Source organism: Podospora bellae-mahoneyi, chromosome 3 (genome assembly GCF_035222275.1).
Source record: "Podospora bellae-mahoneyi strain CBS 112042 chromosome 3, whole genome shotgun sequence".
NCBI lineage: Eukaryota > Fungi > Ascomycota > Sordariomycetes > Sordariales > Podosporaceae > Podospora > Podospora bellae-mahoneyi.
In genome coordinates, this window is record NC_085882.1 from 680,375 (window position 1) to 707,575 (window position 27,201).

Here is a 27,201-nt window from a genome sequence, read left to right on the forward strand (position 1 = left end):
GTTTTACTATATGGGTTTTGTTCCAATGATTTTGATGATGTACTCGAACTTCTCACGCTTACGCGAGTGCTCACTTATAGATAGACGGGCGGTGACAACAAAAATGACATCGCTGAGTGAGAAATGAATAGATGAATAAAAACAGAAAACGTCGGAATTTGACCATAACAAGAAAACTGGTGGCACTGGAGATATGTGTAGAAAAAGTGCAAAAGATATGTCGACGTGGGCCTGATTCGAACAGACGCTCCCGAAGGAACAAGATTTCTAGTCTTGCGCATTAGACCACTCTGCCACCACGCCTTATCCATGCAGAGATGGATTTATACTATTTGTACCAATATATTACCGCTCAAATGACAGGGTTGTAAGGCCCGAGGACTTGAAAGAGAAGTCTAAAAACGAACCGGACAATCAACCTTAGGGATTGGTATTCCACCCCATTGCGTGCTGTTGAGCTGGTGAGGTGACTCTGGACGGAAGACCCCGCACCGCACATCAAGGCCAATGCTCCCTTGATGATAGACAGCGTTGCATGATGCACGGCGACACGTGGGCGAGGATGATAACCGTAAAGACCCGGGCCGAATGTGGTGATGGGTGGAATTCTTCCACCAAAACTTCCAGAAGAGATGCAGGTGCTGCATGACGTTTTGGCTAATTGCGGACCCCCAATCCGAGCTCGAAGCGGAAAGACCCAAGTCGGCGAAATTGAATCTGCCGGCAGTCACCGCCAGCCCAGTCCAAAGACAGCGCGCCAAGAGATTGCCATGTGGAGGAGGCAGGGGAACCAGCGCCAAAGTGGAGCATGGGGTTGCCCGCTGCAGCGCTGAGTGGACAGCCCTGCAGGGTCGCAGCAGCGGTCAGTGCAGACACCGGCAGTACAGACGCTTTTCTTCCCATCTTCCAGTTCCATGAGGTGCTCAGGTTGTTGATCAGCCTGTTTGACAAGGAAGTCTCTCTCCCCGTTTGCACCCAGGCAACCGCGTCTCGACCCTTCTTTTCTTTTTTCCTCTTCATGTCCGCTATCCAAAGCGCGATTCTCGCTTTCTGAGGAGTCCCTCGCAACCACGCACAGTAGCAAGCAAAGAAGGTTCCTTTCGGGTGGCACCACGCGGCTCAACTTACAGCAGACGTGCAACCATGGCGCCGGCTTCCCTGTCCGCGCTTCCGAATGAGCTCCTGGAGTTCATCATCGAGGATCTCGACCGCCTCAAGGACATTGCATCCCTTGCGCGCACCGACAAGCGGCTCTATGATGCGGCAAACTCCTATCTCTACCGGCGCGCCGCCGAGCGTGGTGATGCATGGCCGCTGGCCTGGGCCGCGCAGTGCGGCATGGTCAAGACGCTTAAAATGGCACTCGCCGTCGGTCTCGATCCAAACATCCAGCTTGTTGATCAACTTCCGTCCAGTGAATGGCAAAAGGCCACTGCCACGGCCAAGAGTGCTGCTCTGGGGAATGCCGACGACTGTGTGTGGGAATCTGACAACGAGTGCGAGTCCAATGCCGTGGTGGAGTGGTCCCTCGACGCCGAAGAGAGCGACCATGCCACCACCCTCGATACCAACCAGCCTTCCAGCAGCATTGGAGCCTCGGACCATTGGGGCCACGCCGAGGATTCCGAGTCGGATAGCGAGAGTGATGTGTTGATGGACGACATGATGTCTTCCGATACCGACGATTCCACCTCGAGCTTCGACGGCCACTACGGAGCAGGTCTTGGCCCGAGGATTCCCACCCGGAGCCCCGGCACCGTGACCCGTCGGTTTCATCCCATCCACCTTGCCGTCAGAGGTGGTCACACGGAGATCGTCCAGATTTTGCTCGATCATGGAGTGTCGGTCATCGCCTGCTCAGAAAACTTCTGCGGCTGCACCCACCTATATGGTGTCCTCAACGCGCTAGAGTCGCCCGAGAATTCGCACGTCCCTCATTGGTCACCCCTACACATTGCCATTTGCCATTCCCGCTCAGATGTGGCCCAACTTTTGCTGTCTCGCGGGGCAACTCCCGCCATGGACCTGTGGAATCCCCATGGTGAGCACCGGGGCCTCGAGGATGGCGCCACAGCTCTGCATCATGCAGCCGCCATGGGTCTGACAGACGTCGTCCGGTACCTTGTGGACAATAAGATCCAGACCAACGTGGATGTCAAGGACAACAAGACGCTAACACCTTTGTATCATGCCTACGCCAATGGCCGGTTCGACTCCACGCTGCCGCTTCTCCTGGAGCTTGGCGCAAACATCAACGTCGAAACCAAGATGTACATCCCGTACACCACCATCACGCCTTTGGGTGAGGCCTGTCGACTTGGCGCTTTTCAGGATGTTGACAAGATGGCTGAGCTAGGAGCGGATGTGAATCGTGGCTTCATACTCACCACTAACGGCGGTGGCTTGTCGCCGCTTCACATGTGCAGCATGCCGTCGGCTCGACCGGCAGGCCAGAGTCCTCTCGATATTTGCGAGGACGAACGGGCGATTCCCCGGATGAGAACAATGCAATCTCTGGTCTCTAAGGGTGCCGTAGTGGATGCCAAGGACTGTTACGGGGACACGCCGCTCATGGCCGCTGCCCAGCACTGCAACGTCCCTGCCGTCAAGGCCCTCATCAAAGCAGGTGCCGATGTCCACGCACGAAACGCCATGGGCCGAACCGCTCTGATGCAGGCCATCGTGGGTCCTTCGAACAAGGCAATGGCTCCGGCCAAGGTGAATCACAATGCCCTGGCTCAGACCATGCGAGCACTGCTCCACGCCGGCGCTCGCATCGACGAAACCGACCTAGATGGAAGCTCAATGCTGCATCTTCCTTTTAGACGACAGAAATCGTACGATGAGCTCCAACTATTCACCCTACGCTTCTTTCTCAACCTTCCGGGGATCGAGAAGCTCTTTTCCATCACCGATAACCGAGGCTGGACGCCGTTCGTGAACGCATTCATGACGCCCAACATTGCTGCCTGCGATATTTTTGTGCGCAAGGGATGTCTCCGCAGCGGCCTCGAGCCTGATATTCTCAAGGATCTGTTTCGATATGCTGTTAAGGATGCCCCGACGGCTTCCATGGACAGTCTGCTCGAGATTGTTTTGGATCTCGATACAGACAGGCTGTTGACTTCAGATCCGTCCTTATTCATGACCATGTTTAACCAGGCAAACCAACGTGCCACTCGAGCACTGGAGACAATTGCGCGACGCGGACTTCCTCAATTCACCCTTGTCGATTCCACACGTGTCCTGTGCCACGCACTGCGGACGATGGAGCTGTCGGTCGCTTACTTCCTGATCGATGCCGGCGCCAGCGTCAACACTCCCGACGAATCGGGCGACTATCCATTAGCCTTGTTTGTCAAGAACGCCATCATGCAGTCTCCAGCTTTGGCCATGCCGTCGGCTGAGCAGCTTCTGCTCGCTTTTCTGCACCACGACGCCAATTTCCATCTGCCCATTCGCCCCGGCTCGTCTGAGAGGATCTTGAACCGAGTCATCGCCTTGGAGGCAGAAGAGGCGCTGACATTAATATTCAAGATTCAGCCCCTTTCAAACGACCCACGTGCTGCCAACGGCTTTTACCTGCATGGCGCCCTTTCCCTTGCGGCCGGCCAACGTCTGTGCAACGAGAAGGTCATTGATCTCATCCTCGCAGCGGGCCCAGACTTGACCGAAGTAAACCGGGCAGGAGATACACCCTTGTCTGTCCTCCTGAAAAGTCTTTGCCGGGAACGACGGTGGACATGGAAATATCACCGCTTTATCAGGGCTTTGACGAGCCCTGGCTTGGACATCAATCGTCAAAACATTGATCGCAAGTCTATTGTAGATTACCTTGAGGATCTCATGTACCCAAAAAATGGAGGTGCTGGTCAAACCACTTTCTTGACGCGTCGGCTTCGCCTGGTTGACCTTGAGGGAGGCGGCAAAGCGCTCAAGTTCCTGCCTCGTCCACAGAAGAGGATTAAACCGAGAAACATTGTGGACTCTTGAGGGCACCTGCCCGCTCTCCAACTCCGGCTTGGCAATTGTTGACCTGAGGAATAGGAAAGACCATTCTTCCCTCGTCCGTATCGGGACGCTGGGCTTGTTTTCGTTCTTTCCTGCATCTATAACACTCGACCGCAACCTTCCCTAGGATAGCGATCTGTCAGTTGACCAGCAGGACCGAGTCGGTACCTGTATCGTCAGACCTCTCTGTCCTTTTGTCAGTGGAACATGCATCTTCAATAATCCGTATTGGCCAACGCCACCCATAGTGCAACGCCGACAACTCCCTTGCCTTGATGGGCGACACGCGGCTCAAGATGGTAGGGGGCGCCACAACTTCGTCGTCCAGTACCCTCGACAGACCAAATTTGAACCGCCTCACACGACGCTCGCATTCTCAGAGATCCTCAGACCCAGGCGATTTACCTCATGTGTCTCCTTTGCCCAGCAACCCGCTGGATGTGATGGAACAGGGGTACATGGCGGATGACCATCATAACTTTCGACATGCGCAAGAAAAGGGATCGGAGAAGATATCCTACCGAAGAAGTGCTATCAAGTTTATCAGGACTAGGTGCGAACCAATTAATCCTTACTGGTTACTTTGTCTTGGTTCTAACTTTGTTCGCGATGCAGCTGGGCTTCTTTTGTATCGTTTTCGAAATGGGCAGTACGAATATTGCTAGGACAAAATCCGGCGTGGAACAGTGCGATCATGGTTCTAGCGACATACTTGGGTATCCTGGTGGCCATCTCTAGCATCTTTGGATGGCCGGTGCTGCCCTTGATACGCATCCGAGGGCGACAGGGGTCGTCCGTAATACCGTTTGGAGGGGGGAGTCTCAGTCGCGCTCGCCCATGTCATACAACCACCATCAACAACTATTCTCCGACTACTATCAACAACTACGTCTAAGATGAGTAGCCAAGTCCCAACGGGACCGGATATCACATTATTGCTGCTGAGCTGTACACTACCTTCGGAGGTTCCATCATTTTGTGAACCAATGCGTGCCCTGGCTTTTCTGTCAGCCCCTGGCCCATGCTGAACAAGATTCAATATGTTTAACAACTGTCTTTTGACCCCTCGGTAACGTTGCAATCGATGAAGAGATAGTCCACTGCAACCGTGATACAACCTGATAGGTCAGCATGTGGTAGGGTGGGATTCTGCTACCAGGGAACTTTGGGTGGGGCATGTGTGTACCTGATAGTTCTCTTGATTCTTGATAAGAGTGCCGCTGCTGCGGGACAGCCCGACGGCTGTGCCTCTCCGGTAGTTGAAACTTATATTGTTGCTGGAGGCAATACTGGTGCCCAGATATACGTAGGCTATTTGAGGGTCAACCAAACGGGCGGGTGTCGAGAATAAGCATATTATCACACCTCTATCGTCCGAAAGCACATGATTGCCCAGCACCAGAGGAAACCCGATAGACAGCTGGCTCCAAATTTCACGGCGAATCTAACCCTATTCGCGAAATCTCACTTCTCGGCCGGAAGGGCAGGATGGCAGATGAGCTTAACGCATGCTGCCACAGTCTAAACCAAAGCAGACCTCGGTACTCCTTCGACAACCTGGACATGACTTTTTTTGGTCAGGGGTAAGTTGGAAACTCCGTGTAGCCTGTATCGACCTTCCCAATCTGGACATTACGATCATGGCCGGTGCCTGGTGATCACAATCACGTTTGTACTGGATGATACCTGGTAAAGGACTGACAACGCCTTGGCTCTCTGATTGGAACTTTTCGACACACCACCTGCATCTTGTCAGAACGGCATGCTCCCCTCACTTCACCAACTTGCCTGATAGCTCAGGTAACACCCTCGACGACGGCGGTTAGACTCCAGAGTAGTGTTGCATCCAAAGTAGCCCGCAGCAGCATAGACACGGCCTGGGTTGGGGATAGTATTGGTCATTTGAGAAATTACCGACGGCGAATGCACTGAAAATGTTCACAACCACAACACATGCGCATGTCAACGATTTTTCAAAGGTAGCCATCGTGCTTCTTAAGCTCTCCGGAGCAGTCTTCCGCGTGAGATGGACCGCGGCAACGTTGCTATCGATCGGAATGCTTATGCACCCAGCAGGCTGGGGGAGATGGAGTCAATGGTGGAGGTCCTGGGATCTCTCCTGGGACCATTCCTTGAAACAACGTTCTATGGGAAGTATAAGAGGAAACAAAATGTCCGCTGTTTTTACTTGCAGACTCTGCCAGCAGCTGAGACGATTGTTTTTGAACAGGGGTATCCATTTACAAAGCAGTCCGCTTCAGTGGGCCTTCACCTCAGCTGGTCCACCACCCAGCCTCAGAAACACCATCACGGAAAACACCAAAGACTCAAAAGACTGAATTTTCCCAGCCTCTGGATTTCAACTCGAGTACTCGAATAAAAGCTGCTGTGGGTGCAGTTGAGACTCGATTTGATATTTAGGGGGCGGGTTGCTGTCGACTTTTTCCCGAGCGAAAGCTTTCTCATAACATTCTCCCCCTCATCCCAGCACGCTTAGTGTCTGTCTGTCTCTCACTACATGTTTTCAAGTCGCTGAACGACCACAATGCCACTATTCTCCCTCAAGAAAGCGGCGCTGGCTGCCCTTTCTTTTTGTTCGCTCGCTGCCACCGTTCAAGGATCACCCCTTCCATCTCCAAGTGAGGGCGAAGTCACCATACGACAGTCTGGTGGTTACAAGAATATTGTTTATTTTACCAACTGGGTGAGATATGAATGTCATCTTGTCCTGAAGAACACTCGAGGCTAACTCCGATCTTGCAAAAGGGCATCTATGGACGTAACTACCAACCTGCCCAGCTGCCGGCGTCACAAATTACTCATGTTCTCTATTCCTTTGCCAATCTTCGACCGGATGGCGAGGTCTATCTTTCAGACACCTATGCCGACCTAGACAAGCACTACCCCGGCGACTGTATGTTGTTTCCCCCTTCTTCTTTCTTTTTAATTTTTGATTGTTTACTTACCCCTAGCCCGCCCCTTTTTCACGACGCCCAACCGCTTACCTAATGTGTCTTAGCATGGAGCGAGCCAGGCCGCAATGTCTACGGCTGCGTCAAACAGCTCTTTCTCCTCAAGAAATCCAACCGCCACATGAAAGTCCTCCTCAGCATCGGCGGATGGACGTACTCCACCAACTTTGCCTCCGCCGCCTCAACCCCGGCCTCGCGGGCCCGCTTCGCCGACTCCGCCGTCCGCCTCCTCGCCGACTTGGGTTTCGACGGCCTGGACATCGACTGGGAATACCCCGCCAGCTCTGGCGAGGCGGCCAACTATGTGCTCCTCCTTCAGGCGGTCCGGTCCGCCCTCGACTCCTACTCCGCCACCCACGCCAGCAACTACCACTTCCTCCTCACCATCGCCAGCCCGGCCGGACCGACCCACTACAACACCATGCAGCTGCGATCCATGGCCAATTACCTCGACTTCTTCAACTTGATGGCCTACGACTACGCCGGCTCCTGGGACTTCCGCGCCGGCCACCAAGCCAACCTCTACCACACAAACGACACCGCCACCCCATATTCGACCGAGCGTGCCGTGTCGGACTACATCTCGGCCGACATCCCCGCGTCCAAGATCGTGCTCGGCATGCCAATCTACGGGAGGGCCTTCACCAACACAAACGGACTGGGGCAGGCCTATTCCGGCGTCGGCGGCGGGAGCTGGGAGAATGGCGTGTGGGATTACAAAGACCTGCCCAAGCCCGGAGCCCAGGTCGTGTATGACGCCGCGGCGAGCGCCACGTACAGCTATGACCCGGCCAAAAGGGAGCTCATTTCTTTCGACACGGCCGAGATGATCCAAAGAAAGGTTGCGTACCTCAAGCAGAGGGGGCTCGGGGGCAGCATGTTCTGGGAGGCGTCTGCTGACCGGACCGACGGGCAGAGCTTGGTTGGGACCAGCTTTCGGGAGCTGGGGGGCATCGATTCGAGTCCAAATCAGCTCAGATTCCCTGACAGTCAGTATGAGAATCTGCGGGCGGGGTTTGTTTGAAGGGCTGGGTGTTTGGGTAAGGGGGGTGTGAGGAGAAGAATAACATGATCTCCCTGACGACCGGTGATATTCTCTGATTTCTGCTTCTGTTTCTTCTTCTGGATTCCAGATTTTTTTGTTCATCGAGGGGGTTCTTTCCTATCGGGATTACTGTATGATGATGGTGATAACGATGAATGAGTGTACATTAAATAAGCGTTATTTTAAGTCAAGTCCATGGTTTGCTGTTGCTGTGAATGTTGCCTGTCCTGACCCGCACCCATCTCATAACTTGGATGGTCCCTTGTTCTGCTTGATGTCTTGCGTCTTCCCGCACGTTCAAGCTGCGTATGAGAGATCAGAAGAAAAGTCATGATTGGCCCAAGCCATTTCCCGTCCGGGCCTTTTCTCCCGTTGTAGCGTCCATGAATGGATGAGGGAGAAAATTCAAGGTAAGATTCTCTCTGTAATAAAATCTCTATTCAAGCCAATAATAGCTGTTTTTTGATGTCTTGAACGACCCGTAAGGGTCAGTGCAGATAACAGGGTGAAAAGAAAGCAACTCGGCTTTTGCCGGCTGAGACAGTCTCCGCGAAGATCCAAGCAGCTCTTCCTCTGCCACTGTCTGGGGGGTTGTTATTACTGTGCTGTCCCTGTCTCACAAGAGGAAGGCATTGAGAGCATCAATGTGTGTGAAGTGTTGAGGAACGCTCCAGAGATACATTTGTACCTTACGCAGTGTTCATGACTTCAACCGTCAGGGGGCCTGTTCAGATTATCACGGGTTTGTTGAATGAGATCTAGAATCTTTCTGATGGTGCTTAGAAACTGGGTACCAATCCCATTTTATTTCTCTCACCAGTCATTGTGTGACTGGGCTTCTGACTCCTTGTGAATTGACTTCCGGTCAACAAATGACTTCGTGAGTGCCATTAGGGGACATGGCGCAGTTGCTTCATCACCGACCGGTGTTGAGCTTCGTCATGAAGGCAAACATCAGTCATAATTTAGGATGACCACCATAACATATCGTCGAGTTGAGAGATACCAATTGACAGTCAGATACTTCGGTATCACCATCACCTAGTCACAGCAGATGAGCTCCATCAAGGCCCGTGCTTCTTGTCAAGGTCGGTCCTTCCTCAGGTTGAGTCAACCTGGCTGCTTCTGCCGCTACAAACCCTATTTAGGCTCTTCCCTCACCTCTACCGACTCTACCCACTGCAAAATCAGTGACCCACAACACTCCTGTTTCTTTTCAGACGCACAAAAAGTTTTGTTACTCCTAAAGGCATTGGAGGGGAAAAAGCCCTAGCGTCACAACACCACAAAGTTGAACAAACACAAACCCATCCCATCAACATCTTCATTTATTTTAAGCCTTGTGCCCATTAGAATAGCATCATAACTGGAAATCATTATATGCATCATTACAGGTATAATTGACCATTATATCCCTTACTTCAGCCGTTGGACGAACCCAAAACCGGACCGTCCAGCCCCTGTTAACCTCTCAAAATCGGATATCTACGTCAGTAAGCAAGCCCCTCCTATACGGCTCTGTATGTTCTCTAGATGTCTTTTCATCCCCGGCCCACCAGCCTGATGCTGATAACAAGGTCGTCGTCCCTCCAGATTCAGTTTCTTTTGGAACATCCATTCCACTGTCCATTCACTGTTTGCAAGGCGACAAGGATTACCTCCTCACACTCTACGGTCGTTGGCGATGGTCATTGTTGACACTTCAACCGTCTACATGTGGATTACCTTCAGGGGAGCCATTGGTACTCCTGTCCAACATCCTTGTCACCGGTTGACTGGACCCCGGAATTGAGACCCTGGACTTGTGCGAAGTGGTCCTGTTTGAACACTTGGTATGTTTTTCTTTCACATTGAGTGGCTTGACAACATCTCTTTACAAGGTACGGGGCATTCTAACTTGGCATTGAATACACAGACGAAGACTCGAATTGGCTTGGAGTTCGTGTTCGCTGGTCGGCGCTGATCCTCAGTACAACATGGAACCCCCAAAGAAAGTCGAAACCAACCAAGGAACAGGGTAGCAACCTCACCACGCACACCCTCGCCAATCCAAAACTTGTGACGGGTAAAGCTCGGTCAAAGCCACCTATGGCCTATCCTCCACATCACCACATGCAGCACGAGACTGTCACATCCATGGAGTCTCTGCTCGCAATCAGGAGGCGTTTTGCAAGCCACCAGCATTCCTTCTACCGGTGTTGATCCAAGCCCGAAAGAAGCCTGACTTCTTGGTCTCAGTTACGATGTCCAATATCTCCAGACATAACTCCGGGGCAGATTCAACGACAGCAGCCCGTCCATTGGCTGCACAACTGTGGACCTTCTCGGGGCATCGCGGATTGCAAGCACTGATGTCGTTTCAGCATCACTCTTGTAATCCATACTCTTGTAATCCATACTCTCAGTTCAACATTTTGGATGAAATGAGGGCTCGAGCATGGTATCTCCTTTCATCGTTTTCTTCTTACCTTGATCCCAGTTAGGAGCAAGACTGACAAGGTTCTCCAACCAGGGCCAAGCCAACCACCTACGCCGCACCGCGCGGACCTCCCGTACCGAACAATCTGACCCTAGAACCTAGTTGAGAACGTCGAAAAGTTCGAGAAACAATGGTCACAGCCAGACGAAACACCCTGGCTACTCGGAACCCGGAACAAACATTGGTCAAGGTCGAGGAACACAACGTGTCTTGGCGTGGGCATTTCTGCAAGACGCAAGGTTGGACGCCATCTGTCATGCAAGAAAGCATCTGACAAAAGCAAAGGGCCTGGCTCGGACCGTAAATTGGCCGGCAGTGTGGTGTTGACTCCCATGCTCACCGAGCTGCGAGTCGACCCTGTCGTCAACTGCGCATGCATGAAACCCTTGATCACGAGCGACCAGTGACCAAACACACAAGCTTTGGTCAAGGGTATGTTACCTGGTTCAAGTCAATCCTTCGACTCAATACGTAGGTGCTTTCGGTATGTGATGACCAACAACGCCAGAACCGGCTGCCGGGGAACGGCTGTGTTGCATTTCCGGGGAAAGAGGTTGAGCTCCTGGGAGGTTGTTCAAAGCCTTGCGCAGGGGCAAAACAAAGGATGAAGCCAAAGGCGATCAAGTGCATCCAGAGGGGTTAGGCATGCGTCAATCCCATCACGCAACGGTCAAGGAAACGCCCTAGACAGGATGCGGATGCTGTCTGGGGAAGTCAGCCCATCACAGGAAGGATTTCGTCTTATCGAAGGCAAGCAAGAGGCACTCAATTCTATTCAACTTGTGAGAGGTTGAACAGGGCTGACGGGTGTGGCTACGTTACCCATATATCGGATGCCATGCCGTTGTTTTATTTTCCTTCGAATCCACTCTTCCGTCTTCCCTGCCGTGCCGTTTCCAAGCTGCCGGGTACAGTGCATCCTGACTTGGTTCCAGAGACCACACCTAACCCTGAGAACGACAACAACAGCAACCCCACGTCAGGCTTGACACCCTGTTCGAGCTTCGACCTCAACGACCACAGCTTGGCCTTTTCAGTGGAAAGCAAAAGTCCTATACGAGGCTTCACCCTGATCGACCCCAACGACCACATCTCGACCTTTCCTGTCGAAGACAACAGGTCCCCACTTGGCTTCTCATTGTGCTAAATCCCAACGATCACGCCTTGACCCTTTCTGTGGAAAGAAGACAACAACCCCACGTGAGGCCTCTCACCCTGCTTGATCCCAGCGACCACATCTTGACCTTGTCGAAACCAACAACCCCATTCGAGGCTTCTGATCCTGCTCGATCCCAGAAACCACCTTGGTCTTTCCAGTGAAGAACAACAACCTCATGCAAGGCTTGACATCTTGTTCGATCCCAGCGACTACAACTTCAACTCTCCGTCGGGAAACGTCAACGCCACGCAAGGCTTCATTGAAGGTAACGCCATCCCAGCAACGATCATGGCGACCCAGCAAGCCCAAGAGCCCTATCGTGGCTACAATGATGAGAGCCGAGCCCATTGGGTGTTGATTCCAACGATTCTTTTTACCATTGTCTGCCCTCTTCTCCTCGCCATCAGAATCCACGCCCGCAGAGCGACCACGATGTTGGACCGTGGTGATTGGATCAGTGCCACAGCTTTGGTATGCATTTTCTCCGTCCCGACTTGACTCAGGCCGTCCACTACGGTCGTTCCAAGTCGTGATTGTGCCATACTTTCACCCCTCCTCTTCAGTCTCCCAGCTTGCTGACCTTTTTTCCACGTTACAGTTCTTCAATATAGCTACCAATGTCATGTTCTTTGCCATGGTCAGCCACGGTTTCGGCAAGCATTCCGATGTTATCCCCAAGCACGATCTCTTTTCGGCCCTTCAGATCTGGTTCTTTGGTCAAATCACCCACAAGATTGCTCTCCATCTCACCAAGGTCTCGCTCCTCTTGCTCTACGTCCGGATCTTTAGTCACGTCCGAGCGTTCAAGTTAACAGCAATGAGCCTGATTTACTTTATCCTCCTTTACATGACCTCTTCGAGCATCGTGGGAATTTGCCAATGCATCCCTGTCGCCTCAGCCTGGGATCTCGACATCCGTGGAAAGTGTCTGAACCTTTACATCATCTGGAACATGAACGCCATCGTCTCTCTGGTCACCGATCTCATCATCTTGGTCCTCCCGTTCCCTCTCGTCATTAGATTGCACATCCCCCTGAGCCAGAAGCTTGCGTTGATGCCAGTGTTTGGATTGGGTGTGTTTATTGTGGTGGCATCGGCTCTCCGAGTCCAGTCGCTCCTAGTGAGCCATGTGACGGACAGGACATACGACATCATTGGAACGTTGTGGACGATCATCGAGTATAATCTCGCGTTTGTTTGCTTGTGCTTGCCTTCGGTGAGGGTGCTGTTGGTGAGAACCTGGCCAACAATATTCAAAAGCTCTGTTGGAAGAAGCCAGACCAGTGGTGCCACGGCTGGGCACAGATATGGGAGGGCCGGTGGGGGGGCCACAACCTGGCCCGTTAAGATCGAGCTGGACGACCGCCCCTGGTCACGTGTGGGGGGTGATGCTGGGCTGGATGGGTCGGATAGTACCGACGAGATCCTCGGGTCTGGCGAGGGGGGTGAGGCTGGTGTTAAGCCAGCAGGGATCACCAGGACGGTGGAGTTCGGGGTTGAGTTCGCGCCTGTGAGCGCTCCAGCTCGCGCGGCGACGCGCGAGAGCCGGGCCGGCGAGTCAGAGGCCTGAAAGTTCGCGGGCGGTCGTGGTGGCGTTTGGGGGCGCTTTGGTCTGCCGTGCGGAAGCGAGGGGGGAGGCGTTGGGGACCGGAGGACAGAGGATGTTGGCCGGGCTAATAAGCCCTGAGCATTTTTATAGGGCCATGAGTGGAAGTTGAATACATTCAACTATGACTTGTATGCCTTGATGTGATCTTGCCACGCCTTGATTTTATCTTGGGATGTATTACTCTATCTGAGTACACCTTTTAACGATCATTGTAGGCCTTCATACTAGAGGTATCATCATATGCCTTCGGATTATCATGACAGGTTTTATACTATGCTCGAATAGGTTTAAAAGTAAGAGTAATGCCCCCACTCGACGTTGTTGCACAGTTAAATCTCACCATACCCTATACGCAAAAGGTTCTTTGAGCGGAGTTTGGATGCGGCCCCGCATCACTTGTGTGCCTCGATGCCATGTTGACATGCCCTCATGATATTTTAATATCTTTACACTATCTCCATAGGTCTTTCCACAGTCTGACACTGAAGTTCATGTCAATGGGACACCTCTTCAGACTATCCTTGACCTCAAACCGAAGCTCATCATGATGATACATAAGGTACCACGGTTTGGGTTCTCAATGGGGGTTCTCTCATCCTTTTAGCTATCCGCACAAACATACTCTAATCGCGCGTTATTCTTCTTTTTGGTGTGAGGAATGGCGCCAGGCTCAAGTAAGGTCGGGATGTTTGTGTTTGGAAGCACATGAATGTGACGCGCCCATGACATTATCTAAGTGGGAAGTGGTGAGATTGGTGTGAGAGAGGTGGGTGAGATTTGACCGACATGATTGAGAAGTTTGAAGTCCAAGAGGAGGGGAGGATGAGATTGATGTACGGAGCGTATATCAGTCAGATCATGCGGGTGAGACAGCTGCGCAATGATTGCCTTTGTTGAGAGAGGGGAAACGCCAAGAGCTGAACAGTCAAGCTCCTCGGTCCTGCTCATGTGCCCTCTCCCTCAAAACATCAACCTCGCATCCATGATGACCCTCATCTCGGATCACATCCGTGATAAGCTGAAGGAGCTCTATTCTCACACATCACGCCATTATCACACCCTCAACCATATCGAAGCTCTCCTCGCTCTTCTTTCCACTCACCGGGAGAAATTTCACGACCCAGAGGCAATCGAAGCAGCCATCTGGTTTCATGATGCCATCTACAATGTCCACGCGCAGGGAAACTGTAATGAGGTTCAAAGCGCACAGTTGGCAGGCTCTATGCTCTCTGGGCTTGTGGATGCAACACGTCTGAAAGGGATACAAGTCATGATTGAGGCAACGGCGACGCACACTGTGCCTGATGAGTTGCCAAGTTCTGAGGTGGTGGCAGATGCGGCCATGTTTTTGGATATGGATTTGAGTGTTCTGGGGGCTGAGGAAGAGGCATTTGATGAGTATGAGGGTGCGGTGAGGAAGGAGTATGGGCATGTGGATGAACAAGGGTGGAGGGAGGGGAGGGCGGCTGTGTTGAGGAGGTTTTTGGACAGGAAATGGATTTATCACTCTGATATTTTTAGAGGGCTGCTGGAGGAGAAGGCGAGAGTGAATTTGAGGAGATCGCTGGACAGATTTGGTGGGTCGGTGCCCTGAGGATGACGAGAGGTAGTTGCTCCTCCGGGGAGAAATGGGTTGTGCATTTTCAGGGCAGGTTAACCAGGGTATAGGGGGGTGTCCAGAATATCTATCTCGGCATACAACTGTTATCCATCCAATCTCAATCAAATTTATTCTTCCAAATGCATCTTGCTATGCCAAAACCTTCCGCCTTCGACTCAAGCCGAGATCGACAAGAGCAAACAATAAAGACCCTGCCGCCAGAGTCACAGTAATGACGACGAAGCCCAGCAAATACCTCGGCGCATGTTCCTGAGGGAAAAGATACGCCCCGTAGATGTTGGCAGCGTTGCCGACGGCCTGCGGCAAGCTGACCGAGATCGCTCGCACTTCCGGTCTCATGTCCTGGAACGTCGTCGTCGCAACAGCCACACCCAGCGAGATGCATGTCCAGACACCACATCCTTGGAAGATCAGGAGGATATACCGCGCTTTGTATTCCTCAACGACACACACCACGATGGAAATGATGGCAGCAAACCCCGACCAGCCGGCGATGAACGCAGCACGGTGATTGGGGATTCGGTCAGCGATGAACCCACTGGACAGGGCACACACAAATGCCACAGCCCAGATTGGTACGGTCATGTACTGTGCTGTGACGTGCTCCTTGTAGCCAAGGCCATTGACCAACGTTGGATAGAAGTAGGGGAGAACCGTAGCACATCCGCATAGCTGCGACAAGTTAGCACTGCACTTCAGGATCCCCATCGCTCGTCACTTACCCCGATACCACCAGCCACACCCCAAGTCCTCCAGTCCGACAAAGCGAGCTTTATCGACTGCACTTTTCCAAGCCGTGGCCCATCACTTTGGTTGTCGCCGATGTTCGTGCCGCAGTTCCTTAGCCTTCTAGTCGCGATTCTCTTCTCTTCGGGGGTGAAGTGTCGGCAGGTGGCGGGAAAGTCAGGGAGAATGAAGCCTGCAATCATCGCCCAGATGATGGTGATGATTCCCTCCACGATGAACAGCCAACGCCAACCCCGGATCCCGTAGCGGCCTTCGAGACCGCCTGTCACGGCGCCGGCGATGATACCACCAAACGCGCCGCCGAGGAGAACAGCAGACAACACAAAGGCGGCACGTTTCGCTTGCTCTGCGGGCACATACCAACTTGAGATGACAAAGTAGACGCCCGGGGTCAAGCCGCCCTCGAAGATACCGACAATGATGCGGAGAACAAGGAGCTGGGGAAAGGTTTTGACGGCACCCATGCAGCAAGTTGCGATACCCCAAACCATCATCAGGCCAGCGAAGTAGATGGATGGTCTAACGCGGGTGATGGTGAGATTGGACAGAGGACCGCAGAAGGCATAGCCGACTGGACCAGGGCGTGCTATTAGTTACCATTCCCCTAGTATGGGCAGACATACGGCAGCACGTACAGTAGAACGTGATGATTGCCAAGCTGTAGTCGGTGGACGACAGGTGGAGGTCGGCATTGAGCCCTGCGATTTTGGCATTTCCCAGGCTGAACCTATCGTTAGTTCCCTGAACTCGACCATAAAAGAGGCGATACTGACTTGCTGCGGTCCATCCAGGAAATGACAAACATGAGCCAGACTGTCGGGATCAAGCGCAAATCGACTTTTCGTACCACCTTCCGCTCCTCCTCTGGGGTCCAAGAAATATCCCCCACACAAGTTTCATCTTGGCTGTGATACTGCTGACCACCCTCGGTCTTTGTTGTCAGGGTACTCTCCATGGTCTGCGCGATTCCGCAATTTCACAATCAAGGAGCAGACTTCGGGCTTGGTGTTGGTGTTAGTGGACGCAACCATGACATAAGACACGACCTAGGGATGAACGGCCTCCTTATGTAGACGTTCGTCTCTCATGGGAAGATCCTAGTGTCTAAGACAGAGGTTCCGGAGTCCGGCCTCATCGGCCAATTGGCAGCTGCAAGCTCCCACCACGTCTCGACGAGTACGACAGATCTACGGATAGTGCACCTTGAGGAACCTGTACTTTGGAACAGTCGCACTCTACCATTGGACTCACGACCCGATATCTTGGATCGTTGATGGCGTGTTTTACGGCATGTCCCGGAGCACCGAAGGCTGATCAAGTTGCAGGGCCATGGCGCCGAAAGAGACATAAATTCCGGTGGCGGCCCGCTGAGACACTGCTTGTACGCCTTGAGGGCGACCAGTGAACTCGTCTATCTGGTGGTTTGCTGCAATGCCACCCAGGTTTTGCTCTCGGGCCAAGACTGAGACCAAGAGAGGGATACATGCAGCGATATTTAGCCTCAAGGGTCTGGACCCTTCACCAAACATCATATCATCTTGGCCATTGGTCTCGCACAAGGGCGCCACACGGGACTGAAGTGTACACCCAGAGCCTTGGCACCCCCGACTACTCCCTTGGAGATTGTCCCATCAGCGCGCTTCTCCCGACAAGACTGACGGTGGTCTTGATAACAATCTTGGGCACGGTGCCACTCTCGTCAACGCAGGCAGAGTAGACAAAGGGTAGAATATCCAAAGACACCTCCAAGTCATTGCCCTTGAGGTCTGCGCTGGTGACGCTGGTTGTTTGTCCCTACATACTCGTAAGTCCTTGTTGTATTTATCTCCGAAGTGCGGTCGCCGACTTACTCTAGCAAACAACGTCGCCTAGCTTGGTTTCGGCCTCAACCACCAGCTTACTCCCCTCCTCTAGCTCGGCCCATCCACCGACAGTCACCGTCTCGATGCGAAGCTGGAAGCCGACGGGTCCATTGTTCAGCGTTATCTCCTCGGTGCAGAACTTGGACGCTGTGGTCTCGCTCTCAGGGTCATCCACGTTAGGCAGCACGAGACCCCATTTTGAGAAGCTGAAGATGGGAGTTCCATTGCGAACCCTGGACATGAGACCGGCGGCCCCAAGGGGGCAGCCAGTGCCCCACATGGCCAGGTTTTGGATGTTGGGCGAGGCCGGCGGTTGGGATTGTGGTAGGGCAAAGGCATACCCCAAGATGGGGACAAGCGACAACAAGTTGAGCGCCATGATGAGAGTGTAGATAGGATGGCTCACGATATGGTTATTGCGCTGGGCAGAACTGACAGCAGCGAAGGGGAGAAGCTAAGCAACATTGGGCGGATAGCATCCTGTCCTTACGAGCAATTTAGTCATCGACGATCGAATGAGTACGGCTGAGCTCTAAATTCCGGACATTCCCAGCTCTGATATCGCGTGTACAATAACCGGTTGGTGTGGAATGCCGGGACGGGGACTCGGGTGCTCTGGGTCAATCTCGAACCGCTTCTCAGGGATGGATGCGGGACGAAGGGGATCTCGCGAGCCACCTCCCGGTGCATTGGGCCAGGGAAGATTTTCGGTCTACATCTATCAAGCTGCAAACACGCGAGCGATACATCTCATTCTATTTCGGGAATATCAGGGGCTGGTGGTGGCGACATTCCTGAGTTCCTAGTTTCTTCGATATTGAAAGGGCGCAGCATTCCGGACTGTCACGAGCGGAGGACCTAAACCACTCCCATAAACCATCGGCATGTCTCCAACCACTCTTTTGCTCAAGCTCAGCATGACATCACTGCTGGACCCCTATTCTGCACGCTTTGGCCCCCAAAACCAAGCGCCCCACAGCGCCTTCAGTGGGTAAGATTGGGATAGAGAGGCGTCTTGGCATCTCAACCCCTGAATGCCAACTGTTTCAGCCAACATGAAACATGAAACAGACACTGGCTTCGATATGAACGAACGACACCATGGACAAAAGCTGAGATTGCCCTTACTTTGTTCGTCATCATCTTCACCAAGATTCAGCCACAATGTGGGCCATTCACCTACTATCACTCGCATCAGGCGCAGCAGCTGTCCAGCAACTTATCCCACGATTGTCCTTTGCAGACGTGTGCATCGGCAAACCTTCCCCAGACATCATTGACCCGAAGACGGTCATCCATCTACGCGAGTACATCTGTCCCGCTTTGACAGGCGGTGAGGCGAGGTATTCCAGCTCAGATGTGACCTTGGAACCACCGCATCCGCCACCCTTTGCCTTTCGACCAGCGTCGCCTGAATTTGAGTCGACCAACCACTGCATCGACCAGTATTGCGTCTTCCACAACCAAAGGTTCGCTCACGGACGTGGCATGGTAGCCATCACCACTGCCCGCAACATCCAACGCCTCCAGGCTCTTCACAAAAAGTCGCCCCCTGATCTTATTCCACATGTGGATGAATACGATCCCACCCCCCTACCATACCGCGAGGCGGCCATTCCAGGGAAGGGATTAGGCTTGGTGGCAAACGAGAAGCTTTCCCCAGGAACCACCGTCATGTCCCTCTACCCTGCCCTCATTGTCCACCGGACCTTCTTCGACCAAATCCCTGCTTCGGCCCAAGCCCCGTTGCTCTCCGCGGCCGTTGACCTCCTGCCTGAACCCCTTCGGAAACGCTTCCAAGAACAAATGGCGCACTTTTCGGGGGATCAAATCCACTCCATCATCCAGACCAACTCGTTCCAAATGGACCTCAGCACCAAAGCCCCCGAGGGCGGCCACCACTACGGCAACTGGCCTGAGGTCAGCAGGTTCAACCACGACTGCCGCCCCAATGTCGTTTTTCAAATCAACCCGAAGACCTTGCAGCACGTCACCACCGTTGTCCGAGAAGTGAAGCCGGACGAAGAACTGACAATTTCTTATCTCGATCAAATGGACATGACGGAAAACCGGAAGATGAGGGTGTTTCATGCTTGGGGGTTTGACTGCTCTTGTGCTGTTTGTGCGGGGAGCGCGAAGGAGATTAAAAAGTCGGATAGGAATTTGGAGGAGATCAAAAAGATTGAGGGGAAACTGAGCGGGTTTACGGATAAGGTGGATAGGAAGTTGTTGGAGAGGTTGGTGAGGTTGTATCAGGAGGAGAGGTTGGAGAGTAAGATTGCGGGAGGGTTGACGTTGGTGGCGTTGAATTATAATATGTTGGGGGATGCGAAGAATGCGATCAGGTATGCCAAGTTGGCGGAGGAGGCGGTGGTGAGGGAGTTTGGGGAGGGGAATGGGGATGTGAAGGCTATGAGGGAGTTGGGGAGGGATCCGAGGGGGCATTTTACTTGGAGGGGGAGGGCTGGGAGGTGATGAAAGCATGCAGGTTGGGGATTTGTCGGGTCATTACGGTATAACATACATAATATCAGCAATTGTCCTGTGAGGCTCTCGGTGCCGTTCAAGACGCGCCGGCCGTGTTTCACAACCGCATCTTCCTTTTTGTATCTTTTCTTTTTTTGGCATTCAAGCAAATTCCAACTGGTCCTCATTATACTCTCTTCCTCCTTCCACGCTTGTTCCATCGTCATGTTCGAGCTCGTATTTCTTTGGATTGCTGCCTTCGATCACCCGGGCCACCGTGTATGAATCGAGCAGACTGCGGCCGTCGTCAGAGGTTACGTATATCTGGTCGTTGACGCGAAATTTGCCCTGATTTCAAGATGTCAGAGCCGTTGGTGAGATAATGAGTTGTTGTACAAAGGAATCTGGAGAATGTTGTGGAAGCATCGCTGCAACGGGTATCCTACCTCGACATAGGCATCTATTCGGGGACGGTAATGCTGCTCGTCGTCTGCGTACAGCATTTTCGCTGCCGTGCTATCTCCGAAGCTGTGTAATAAGCTAGGTAGAAGCAAGTAGCTGACTCAGTTGCGGCGGTGCAAAGTCTGATCTATCGGTCTAGAATTCTACGGGTCTGGCCGTGGGCCTGAAGGATTCTGGTCCAGAGGCAGTGTTAAAAGGTGCTAACAGGCGTAAGGCTTGTGGAGTGGTCTGTGGGCTGGGCATCAAGACCAGTATCAACCGGAAGGAGACCGATCATCTTGAGATGGATGAGGACATAGGCAGTCTTGCCGGTCCTGTGGACAGGGCTTTGGCGTACAGTGAGGTCTTCGTGGAAGAATGCACGTACTGGTTGGATCGGCTGGCAGGGAGGGTATGAGTATTATCTGCAGCTGATAGGGCAAGGGTGAATGTCAGAGCTGACGTCCGATCCCAGTTCTTCCCTCGTCAAAAACACAGCGTTACAATATCACAGCCGACAGCAACATTCTTCTCCTCGGACCACACCTCCGGCGTTTGAGCCGCATCCTTGCAGTAGTCGCCGTGACACTGGTGATCCTCATCCCAATCACCTTCATCCCATCGATCATATCAACCGCAGGCCGTGTGCTGGCGAGCATATTTTCCGCAATCATGTTCCTTGTGGTTGTTTCGTTCTTCACAACAGCCAGGACTGTTGACATATTTGCATCGGGAGCCAGGTAAGTGCTTTGCTGCGCCTAGATGGACAATCTTGCTAACGGCTTCTCGATAGCTATGCCGCGGTCCATGTAGCGTTGACAACAGCGACGAAGGGGGGTGAGGAATGCTGTTGCTCGATCTCCTGAATTATAGGGGCTGAATGCCCTTGCTCAGCTTCATGACGACCTTTTCGTGAAATGATTTGGCTGATCGCGAGCGGGTGGTGTCATCGAGTTCAACTTCGTAGCTCGACGTCAAACAAGTTGCTACAACATCTTGGTACGACTCCCCAACGAAATGTGCGAGTCTCTCATTGCATTGCTTCACGAGATAGGATTGGGCTTCCAACCCGGAGAATTTGCTAGGCAGTTTCCGCACAATATCCAGAGCACTCTGCCATAGACCGATCTTGAGCAATACCACGCCAAGGGAATAAATGCCATGTTTGGCGAGATGACCAGGTTGTACAGTCCCTTGGCGATCAGGGTGTCGATAGGCATTGAATTCAATAGAGTCCACTGCTCGCCCTATTGAGGAATCTGATCCAGGTCGTGCGAACTCGAAGCCGTGCAAGTATGTTTTGCGTGGTCAATCCTGCGTGTTCCTGGCCTATGGAAGAAGATGATGTTGAAGCTGCTGATCTCCTGATGAAGCCAACCGACGAGATGCCAATTTTCTACTGCCTTGGCGCTCGCCAAGGCCAAACCTAGTCTCTCGTCCAGGAATGGCCGGTCGGGGCCTTTCATCTTGTAGATGACGTGCTGCAATGTCACATATTTCTAGTCCTCGATGTCAGGCGGTACTTCAAGTTCAGAATGTAACAATGTTCCAAGGGCTCGGGAAACCACCCAATGCACCTTAGCGCACGGAAGTCTTGAGACTCAACGGCCTTCAACATGTTGGCTAAGACGCTGATTCGTTTTTCAACGACCGGAATATCCCTAGGATCCAGGTAAGGGCCGTAAATCTTCTTCTCTTTGATGGCCGTGCCACTGTAAGCCATGGTGGTTGCTCCCAGAGAGATATCTTGACGAGCGATCTTGACCAGTTGCAGTGGTCCTGTTAGGCCGGGAGCTTGGAATGTCTCATCGCTAATCATCGCCTCCAATGCCTCTCCTTCCTCCAATGCAGGCCAGTCAAAATGTATCTCTCAAGAAGCCCAAAAACGTCTTCGGTGTCTTTGACCAGCTCCTTTAAGAAATGGCCAGTCTGGTGCGGCTTGTTGAATCCCGGTTGAAGCTGATGAAGAGAGCGATACCCTTGAACCAGGGACACGACCTTATTCCAAGCGGTCATAATCTCGTCCTTGTCGACCATCCGGACGTGATGCGTGAACAGCTTTTCTCCTCTGCGAATATCCTCCACAGCGTTGCATATTGTCCGGTCCGGGCAAAGGTAAGTTCAAGGCCCGACATGATGTTTGCCACTCCGGAGGTCTTGATCCAATGGCTGATATCCTTCGTGTTTCTCTCTGTTAGCTCATCCTTGATCTTGATAAGGAGCTGGAGGAATGTTTTCGCTTCAGGGATGTCCGTTGGCCGTTCGTTGTCGGGCATGATTGGTGCTAAGCGTATGGACCTCCCACCAGTCATTCCGATGTATATCGGCGTCGCAAACAGTATTTCCTCTCGCTTCGTGAGGCAATTCTGTAGCTCTGAAATAATCACAAAGCCGTCTTGAGCGACCGAACGTGTCATATCTCTTATTACGGCAGCAGTAAAGGAATTGGGCCCAGACAGATCGTCGGTCTTCTTATTTATGACGATCATCGTTTCTATCGCCATGTCCACCGTAATGTACAATAAACAGCGACGGACCAGGTGCCTCGACCGTCATCATACAGTCGAGGATCACTTTCAGAAGCGCAGAGTAGCTGTCGGTGCTTGGAATGGCGAACGTTGTCACATCGAAATTGAAGCTATTTCTGAACATTTCTGCAACAAGCTTGCCTTCTTCGACGAAGCCGGCATACCCATCTTCCCAGTATGTGACCAGTGCTGTGGCCTTTGCGTATGGCCTTTGCGTACCCGTGATAGCGAACAGTGGTTTGGAGGTCTCGGTTGAGGTTTGATATCCAATGAGATGTTTCAGGACATGCTGTCATGTTTGGATTTTGCAACATGAAGAATAGCAAACGAGGAGAGGAATTGTGTATCTTCGACGGGGTGTCGGGTATCCGTGGGCCAAAAATGTAAACGAAGAAGGACCAGTGCACTCAAATCAGCAGTTCCATGCGGCAGCCTCCCGTTTTGCAGATTGACCAGATGCACAACCACGTGACGGTTGATGCAAATCATGGTTGGGCAGCAAGTTTTATTGGGTTTGCACCGAGCCTCATCGCAGTGCAGTTTCGGATTTGCGCTTACCACTGTTCTCACATCAGTGTCGTTGCCCTGCAGCTTTGTTGCGATCATGGAGAGCTCGAATCCCTACACCAAGCCCACTCAAACCTATAGCCGTCTCCGCTCATCAAGATATTTGCCGTCAGCAGTCGGCACTCATCATGATGGTTATTCGGGGACTGATTCGAATCGATCCGTTTACTAGAAGAGGTCATTGATATGCTCACCTCTGCAGACATCCCAGGCCCGGCCATGGTTCCTGATTATGGCGAGTTTGTCGGTCAAGGCGGCCAGTTCAAGTTGTTAAAAACCGAGCTTTTCTGGCTCATGAGGCCGCTATGGCTGCCCGCCCCGTTGCTGTTAAACACCCAAAGTTCGAACTAGACCCGAACAGCGCTGTGGACTACACAAAAAGATCGACATGCCGCCATTTGGAGCATATCAGACTCGAAGTAAAGGCATTGACCACGCCAGCATTGAGGCAACATCCAAACATCGTACACCTTCTTTCCTGGTGCCTAGTCTCCACTGTCCACCGTCCGGTCGCACTGGTCATGGAGTTGGCATTTTCTGATCTGCAGCAACTGGTTTCACGGCCTGGATGAGCCGAGGCACCGACAGCCACTAGGTATTTGCTTTGCTTCGACATTGCCAATGGACTAGACGCAATTCACGAATGCAAGTTGGTGCATGGAGATCTCAAACCGACGAAGGTTCTGATATTTCCAACTCGCACAAACTGACCGATGGCAAAGTTGGCAGATTTTGGGCTCTCAGTTGATGATTTGGAGAGTAGCAATTTTGGTGGAGCGGGACTCGGAGGCACACCGGGATGGCAAGCTCCAGAAATGGTAGAGGATCGAGCAGTGACGGTGGAAAAGTCATTCAAGGCCGACAACTATTCGTTTGGGTTACTCGTTTGGCATTTCATGCTTGGATTGGAAGGAAATGCTGTCCCGCCTTGCCCATCGGGTACACCTCAGGACATCTGGATTGACAATGGAATTGCCATATCGCAGTATCCATCAGACCGAGGAGCTGTTCAGTACATCATCCGACCTTTGCTGATGTCTTTTCTTCACTATGTGCCTGCGAAACGGCCGGACCGGGTTGGAAGATTACTTATGCCCTACGGGTCAATACATGTCAAAAGTACCCTGTACGTATTTCCCCTATTGCTCAATGCCCAATGATATCAAGCGGACGTTGACTAAAGGCATCCTCTGCAGGCTACCTAAATTGCTCATTCCAAAAAAGTTTTGCCTTCCCTCTAGGTGGGGCCAGTCTCAAAAGCTGTGGTTCGAAATTCCAACTCTGCCCGAGGAACTTGTTGAGACGTGGAGACTGCGACTTCAGACCAACCTTGAAGAAACAAGCCCAGACGTTTTATTCGCCGTATTCCTGCACCTAACACGGGCATCACAACCGGAACGTTGTCTCGCTGTTCTGCTAGCTGCAGCGAAGCAGGGATACAGTCCTGCCAGAGCATGTGCACTCGATGTTTTTGAACACTGCCGGGCTGACATCCCACTACAAATTCAAATGTCACTTATCACCTGGCTTCGCGAGGCTGTAAGCACTGGCTCGGTCTATGCAAGATCTAGACTGGCCAAGCTGGATCCGGACGCCTTGAAGCTGGGAATCTCGGGGTTCCAAGCCGCTGGCGGTTATAGCCAGTTCTACTTCACCAAATCTCAATGCAATCAACTACAGTGGATCTGCACCTATTGGACTTTACGCCAGCTCCAGTCCTACTTCGAAGAGTTCTCCGGTGAAGACATAAATTGGGCAACGGTCGATGGTGAAACTCCGCTCTACCTGGTCTGCATACGTGGTTCATGGGACATTGTCTCAGAACTGCTGAAGCGCGGAGCCGAGGCGTCAGTGAAATGTACCGCTTTCCAAATCTCGTGTCTTCACTGGATATTCACCTTCGATACAGCCGTTCAGCGAACTGTAGCAGAGAGGCTGATCGAAGCAGGCGGGGACATCAATGCAGTATGCGGCCGGCCTGTTCCTTTCTACCATTTCCCCTTTACGTTGCCAGCCGGTACTCCCCTTCATTGGGCTGTTGTTCTCTCAAGGCACGACGCAATCTCCAACTTTTTGGAAGTCGGGGTCGACCTGTTGGTTCGAAATGGATCCTATCCGTACATCTTGGATTGGCGCGTGAAGACTATGGACAGCCTGGGAGGGGCTCATCTCCAAGCATATTCGACACCGAGTGGGGAAGAACAGGGACTGTCAGCCCTTGATTATGAATCACGACCCTTTCATGTTCGAACATCTCCATAAGACGGGCAAAAATGTTGACATCAACGATGTAGATGAGGAAGGGTTTACGGTTGTCCACCGACTGACATCCACCGCCGACCGGCGTACCCTAACCGAGAATCGGTTCTCTTTTTTCCCCTTTCTTGGTGAGCGCGAGAGGCTGAAGGTCCGAAGAGGCGCACAGTTGCAGCAATCAATGCTTTGGGGGGCGATCTCGACAAGCTGTCCGCAGCAGAGTGCTATACCAAGGATCCCTGTCCCAAACATTTCGGCCTGGCGGTGCAGTACTCCACACCTAGACTCGGCTGCAAAACATCCCCTACGCCTCTCATGCTAGCCATGATGGAGGATGAGCCCCATGTCGAACTCATCAGAGCGCTTCTCGAAGCCGGGGCCAACCCATTCATTGCAAACGAAAATGGGGGTACTGCGCTGGGTTGTGTCGGCGAACATCAATGTCCTCAGTATCTGAGTGTAGAGTGCGGGGCCGCAAGACCCTGCCTGCGTGCCGAAGGGGTTCGCATATTGCTTTCGTTCAAGGCCAGCATCTCTTGCAAAGACTACTTGGGAAATACGCCGGTGATGGCGGCCGTCGCGTCAGGGTGTTGCCCATCTGTGGACATTCTGCTTTCCCACGGAGCAGATTTTGACGAAGCGGATGAAAAGCCATCAAGAGCAGAGGTGCTTGGTGGGCGGCTGACCGCGTTTGCAAGGTTGGCCTTGTCCTCGCCACACCCAGTCGATTTGAACGCTGATTCCTAGATCGCCCGCCTCTTGGAGACGTACCTCTCGCCATGCCCCGATGTAGCAAAGAAAGAGCGGGTGCTGCGCCCAAGTGGTTTGCGCAACATGTCTCTCCTTCATATCCTCGCGGACAAGCTCATGCCCTTAAGTCTCAGAGTGGTTTGTTTGCTGTGGCACAGATGTCAATGAGATCAACGTGATAAGGGCCAGTAGAGTACTCGACGGGAAGAGGGTACATGTGTTAGCCGAACAGAACGCGCTACATTTGGTGGAATCCCGCCGCGAGAAAATATTAGCGCAAGCAAGAGACAACGAGATCGGTGTCGATGAATATAAGCGACGCATTGGTTTGGCTGATGAGGTCACGGACATCCTCAAGGATGCAGGTGCTTCTGTTCCTATATACAGAGAAGGGATATCTCAAAATGCCATGTGAAGGACCCTGCCTGGTATACTGAAAAGAGAGTCGCATATTTTTCCGCGAGAAGGCTCGAAGCAGCAAGGTTTAAGAATGAACGGTGTTCACATCAGTTGACGTATGTTCTTAAAACTGCCGTTTGATGTTTACCAAGTAAAATGCCGGGGTAATTTGCCAGTTGCCAATCGTGCTGGTTGATGGAAATGCAAAACAGAGATCGATAATAATGATCTTACACACGTCATTAAGTAAGCCAACCCCGAAAAGAGTTGCGGTACTAACGTATAGTTT

General features: G+C 52.4%; 10 protein-coding genes and 1 non-coding gene across 11 annotated transcripts; 8 read left to right on the forward strand and 3 right to left on the reverse strand.

The window, feature by feature from the left end:
• Positions 1-6: 6 nt before the first annotated feature.
• Positions 7-635, reverse strand: QC761_0049340 (uncharacterized protein; the record flags this gene model as incomplete). The annotated part of the gene is made up of 2 exons (XM_062872456.1): positions 408-635; positions 7-112 (listed from the first exon to the last, which is right to left on the reverse strand). Exons 1-2 carry the CDS (start codon positions 497-499, stop codon positions 7-9), a joined length of 198 nt encoding a protein of 65 aa, XP_062733093.1. The 5' UTR covers positions 500-635.
• Positions 222-303, forward strand: QC761_0049350. The gene has a single exon. It is a non-coding gene; the product is annotated as a tRNA-Ser (tRNA).
• Positions 636-1,143: 508 nt separating the features above from the next.
• QC761_301950 (uncharacterized protein) lies at positions 1,144-3,993 on the forward strand (the record flags this gene model as incomplete). The annotated part of the gene is made up of 1 exon (XM_062877342.1): positions 1,144-3,993. The coding sequence occupies one exon, from the start codon at positions 1,144-1,146 to the stop codon at positions 3,991-3,993; it is 2,850 nt and encodes a 949-aa protein (XP_062733094.1).
• Positions 3,994-4,286: 293 nt separating this feature from the next.
• On the forward strand, positions 4,287-4,906 carry QC761_301960 (uncharacterized protein; the record flags this gene model as incomplete). Its single annotated transcript, XM_062877343.1, has 2 exons — positions 4,287-4,564; positions 4,627-4,906. 2 exons carry the CDS (start codon positions 4,287-4,289, stop codon positions 4,904-4,906), a joined length of 558 nt encoding a protein of 185 aa, XP_062733095.1.
• A 1,650-nt stretch (positions 4,907-6,556) lies between these two features.
• Positions 6,557-8,073, forward strand: CHT4_2 (Chitinase 4; the record flags this gene model as incomplete). The annotated part of the gene is made up of 3 exons (XM_062877344.1): positions 6,557-6,715; positions 6,778-6,925; positions 7,031-8,073. The coding sequence occupies 3 exons, from the start codon at positions 6,557-6,559 to the stop codon at positions 8,005-8,007; spliced, it is 1,284 nt and encodes a 427-aa protein (XP_062733096.1). The 3' UTR covers positions 8,008-8,073.
• Positions 8,074-9,742: 1,669 nt separating this feature from the next.
• Positions 9,743-10,230, forward strand: QC761_0049390 (uncharacterized protein; the record flags this gene model as incomplete). Its single annotated transcript, XM_062872457.1, has 2 exons — positions 9,743-9,778; positions 10,045-10,230. The coding sequence occupies 2 exons, from the start codon at positions 9,743-9,745 to the stop codon at positions 10,228-10,230; spliced, it is 222 nt and encodes a 73-aa protein (XP_062733097.1).
• A 1,724-nt stretch (positions 10,231-11,954) lies between these two features.
• QC761_302710 (uncharacterized protein) lies at positions 11,955-13,405 on the forward strand (the record flags this gene model as incomplete). Its single annotated transcript, XM_062877411.1, has 2 exons — positions 11,955-12,137; positions 12,265-13,405. 2 exons carry the CDS (start codon positions 11,955-11,957, stop codon positions 13,234-13,236), a joined length of 1,155 nt encoding a protein of 384 aa, XP_062733098.1. The 3' UTR covers positions 13,237-13,405.
• A 656-nt stretch (positions 13,406-14,061) lies between these two features.
• On the forward strand, positions 14,062-14,869 carry QC761_302700 (uncharacterized protein; the record flags this gene model as incomplete). Its single annotated transcript, XM_062877410.1, has 2 exons — positions 14,062-14,139; positions 14,201-14,869. 2 exons carry the CDS (start codon positions 14,062-14,064, stop codon positions 14,867-14,869), a joined length of 747 nt encoding a protein of 248 aa, XP_062733099.1.
• A 13-nt stretch (positions 14,870-14,882) lies between these two features.
• QC761_302690 (uncharacterized protein) lies at positions 14,883-16,598 on the reverse strand (the record flags this gene model as incomplete). Its single annotated transcript, XM_062877409.1, has 4 exons — positions 14,883-15,568; positions 15,619-16,229; positions 16,279-16,364; positions 16,417-16,598. The coding sequence occupies 4 exons, from the start codon at positions 16,596-16,598 to the stop codon at positions 15,026-15,028; spliced, it is 1,422 nt and encodes a 473-aa protein (XP_062733100.1). The 3' UTR covers positions 14,883-15,025.
• A 653-nt stretch (positions 16,599-17,251) lies between these two features.
• QC761_302688 (uncharacterized protein) lies at positions 17,252-17,884 on the reverse strand (the record flags this gene model as incomplete). The annotated part of the gene is made up of 2 exons (XM_062877408.1): positions 17,252-17,437; positions 17,504-17,884. The coding sequence occupies 2 exons, from the start codon at positions 17,882-17,884 to the stop codon at positions 17,252-17,254; spliced, it is 567 nt and encodes a 188-aa protein (XP_062733101.1).
• Positions 17,885-18,669: 785 nt separating this feature from the next.
• On the forward strand, positions 18,670-19,980 carry SET5_1 (SET domain-containing protein 5; the record flags this gene model as incomplete). Its single annotated transcript, XM_062877407.1, has 1 exon — positions 18,670-19,980. The coding sequence occupies one exon, from the start codon at positions 18,670-18,672 to the stop codon at positions 19,978-19,980; it is 1,311 nt and encodes a 436-aa protein (XP_062733102.1).
• Positions 19,981-27,201: the final 7,221 nt, after the last annotated feature.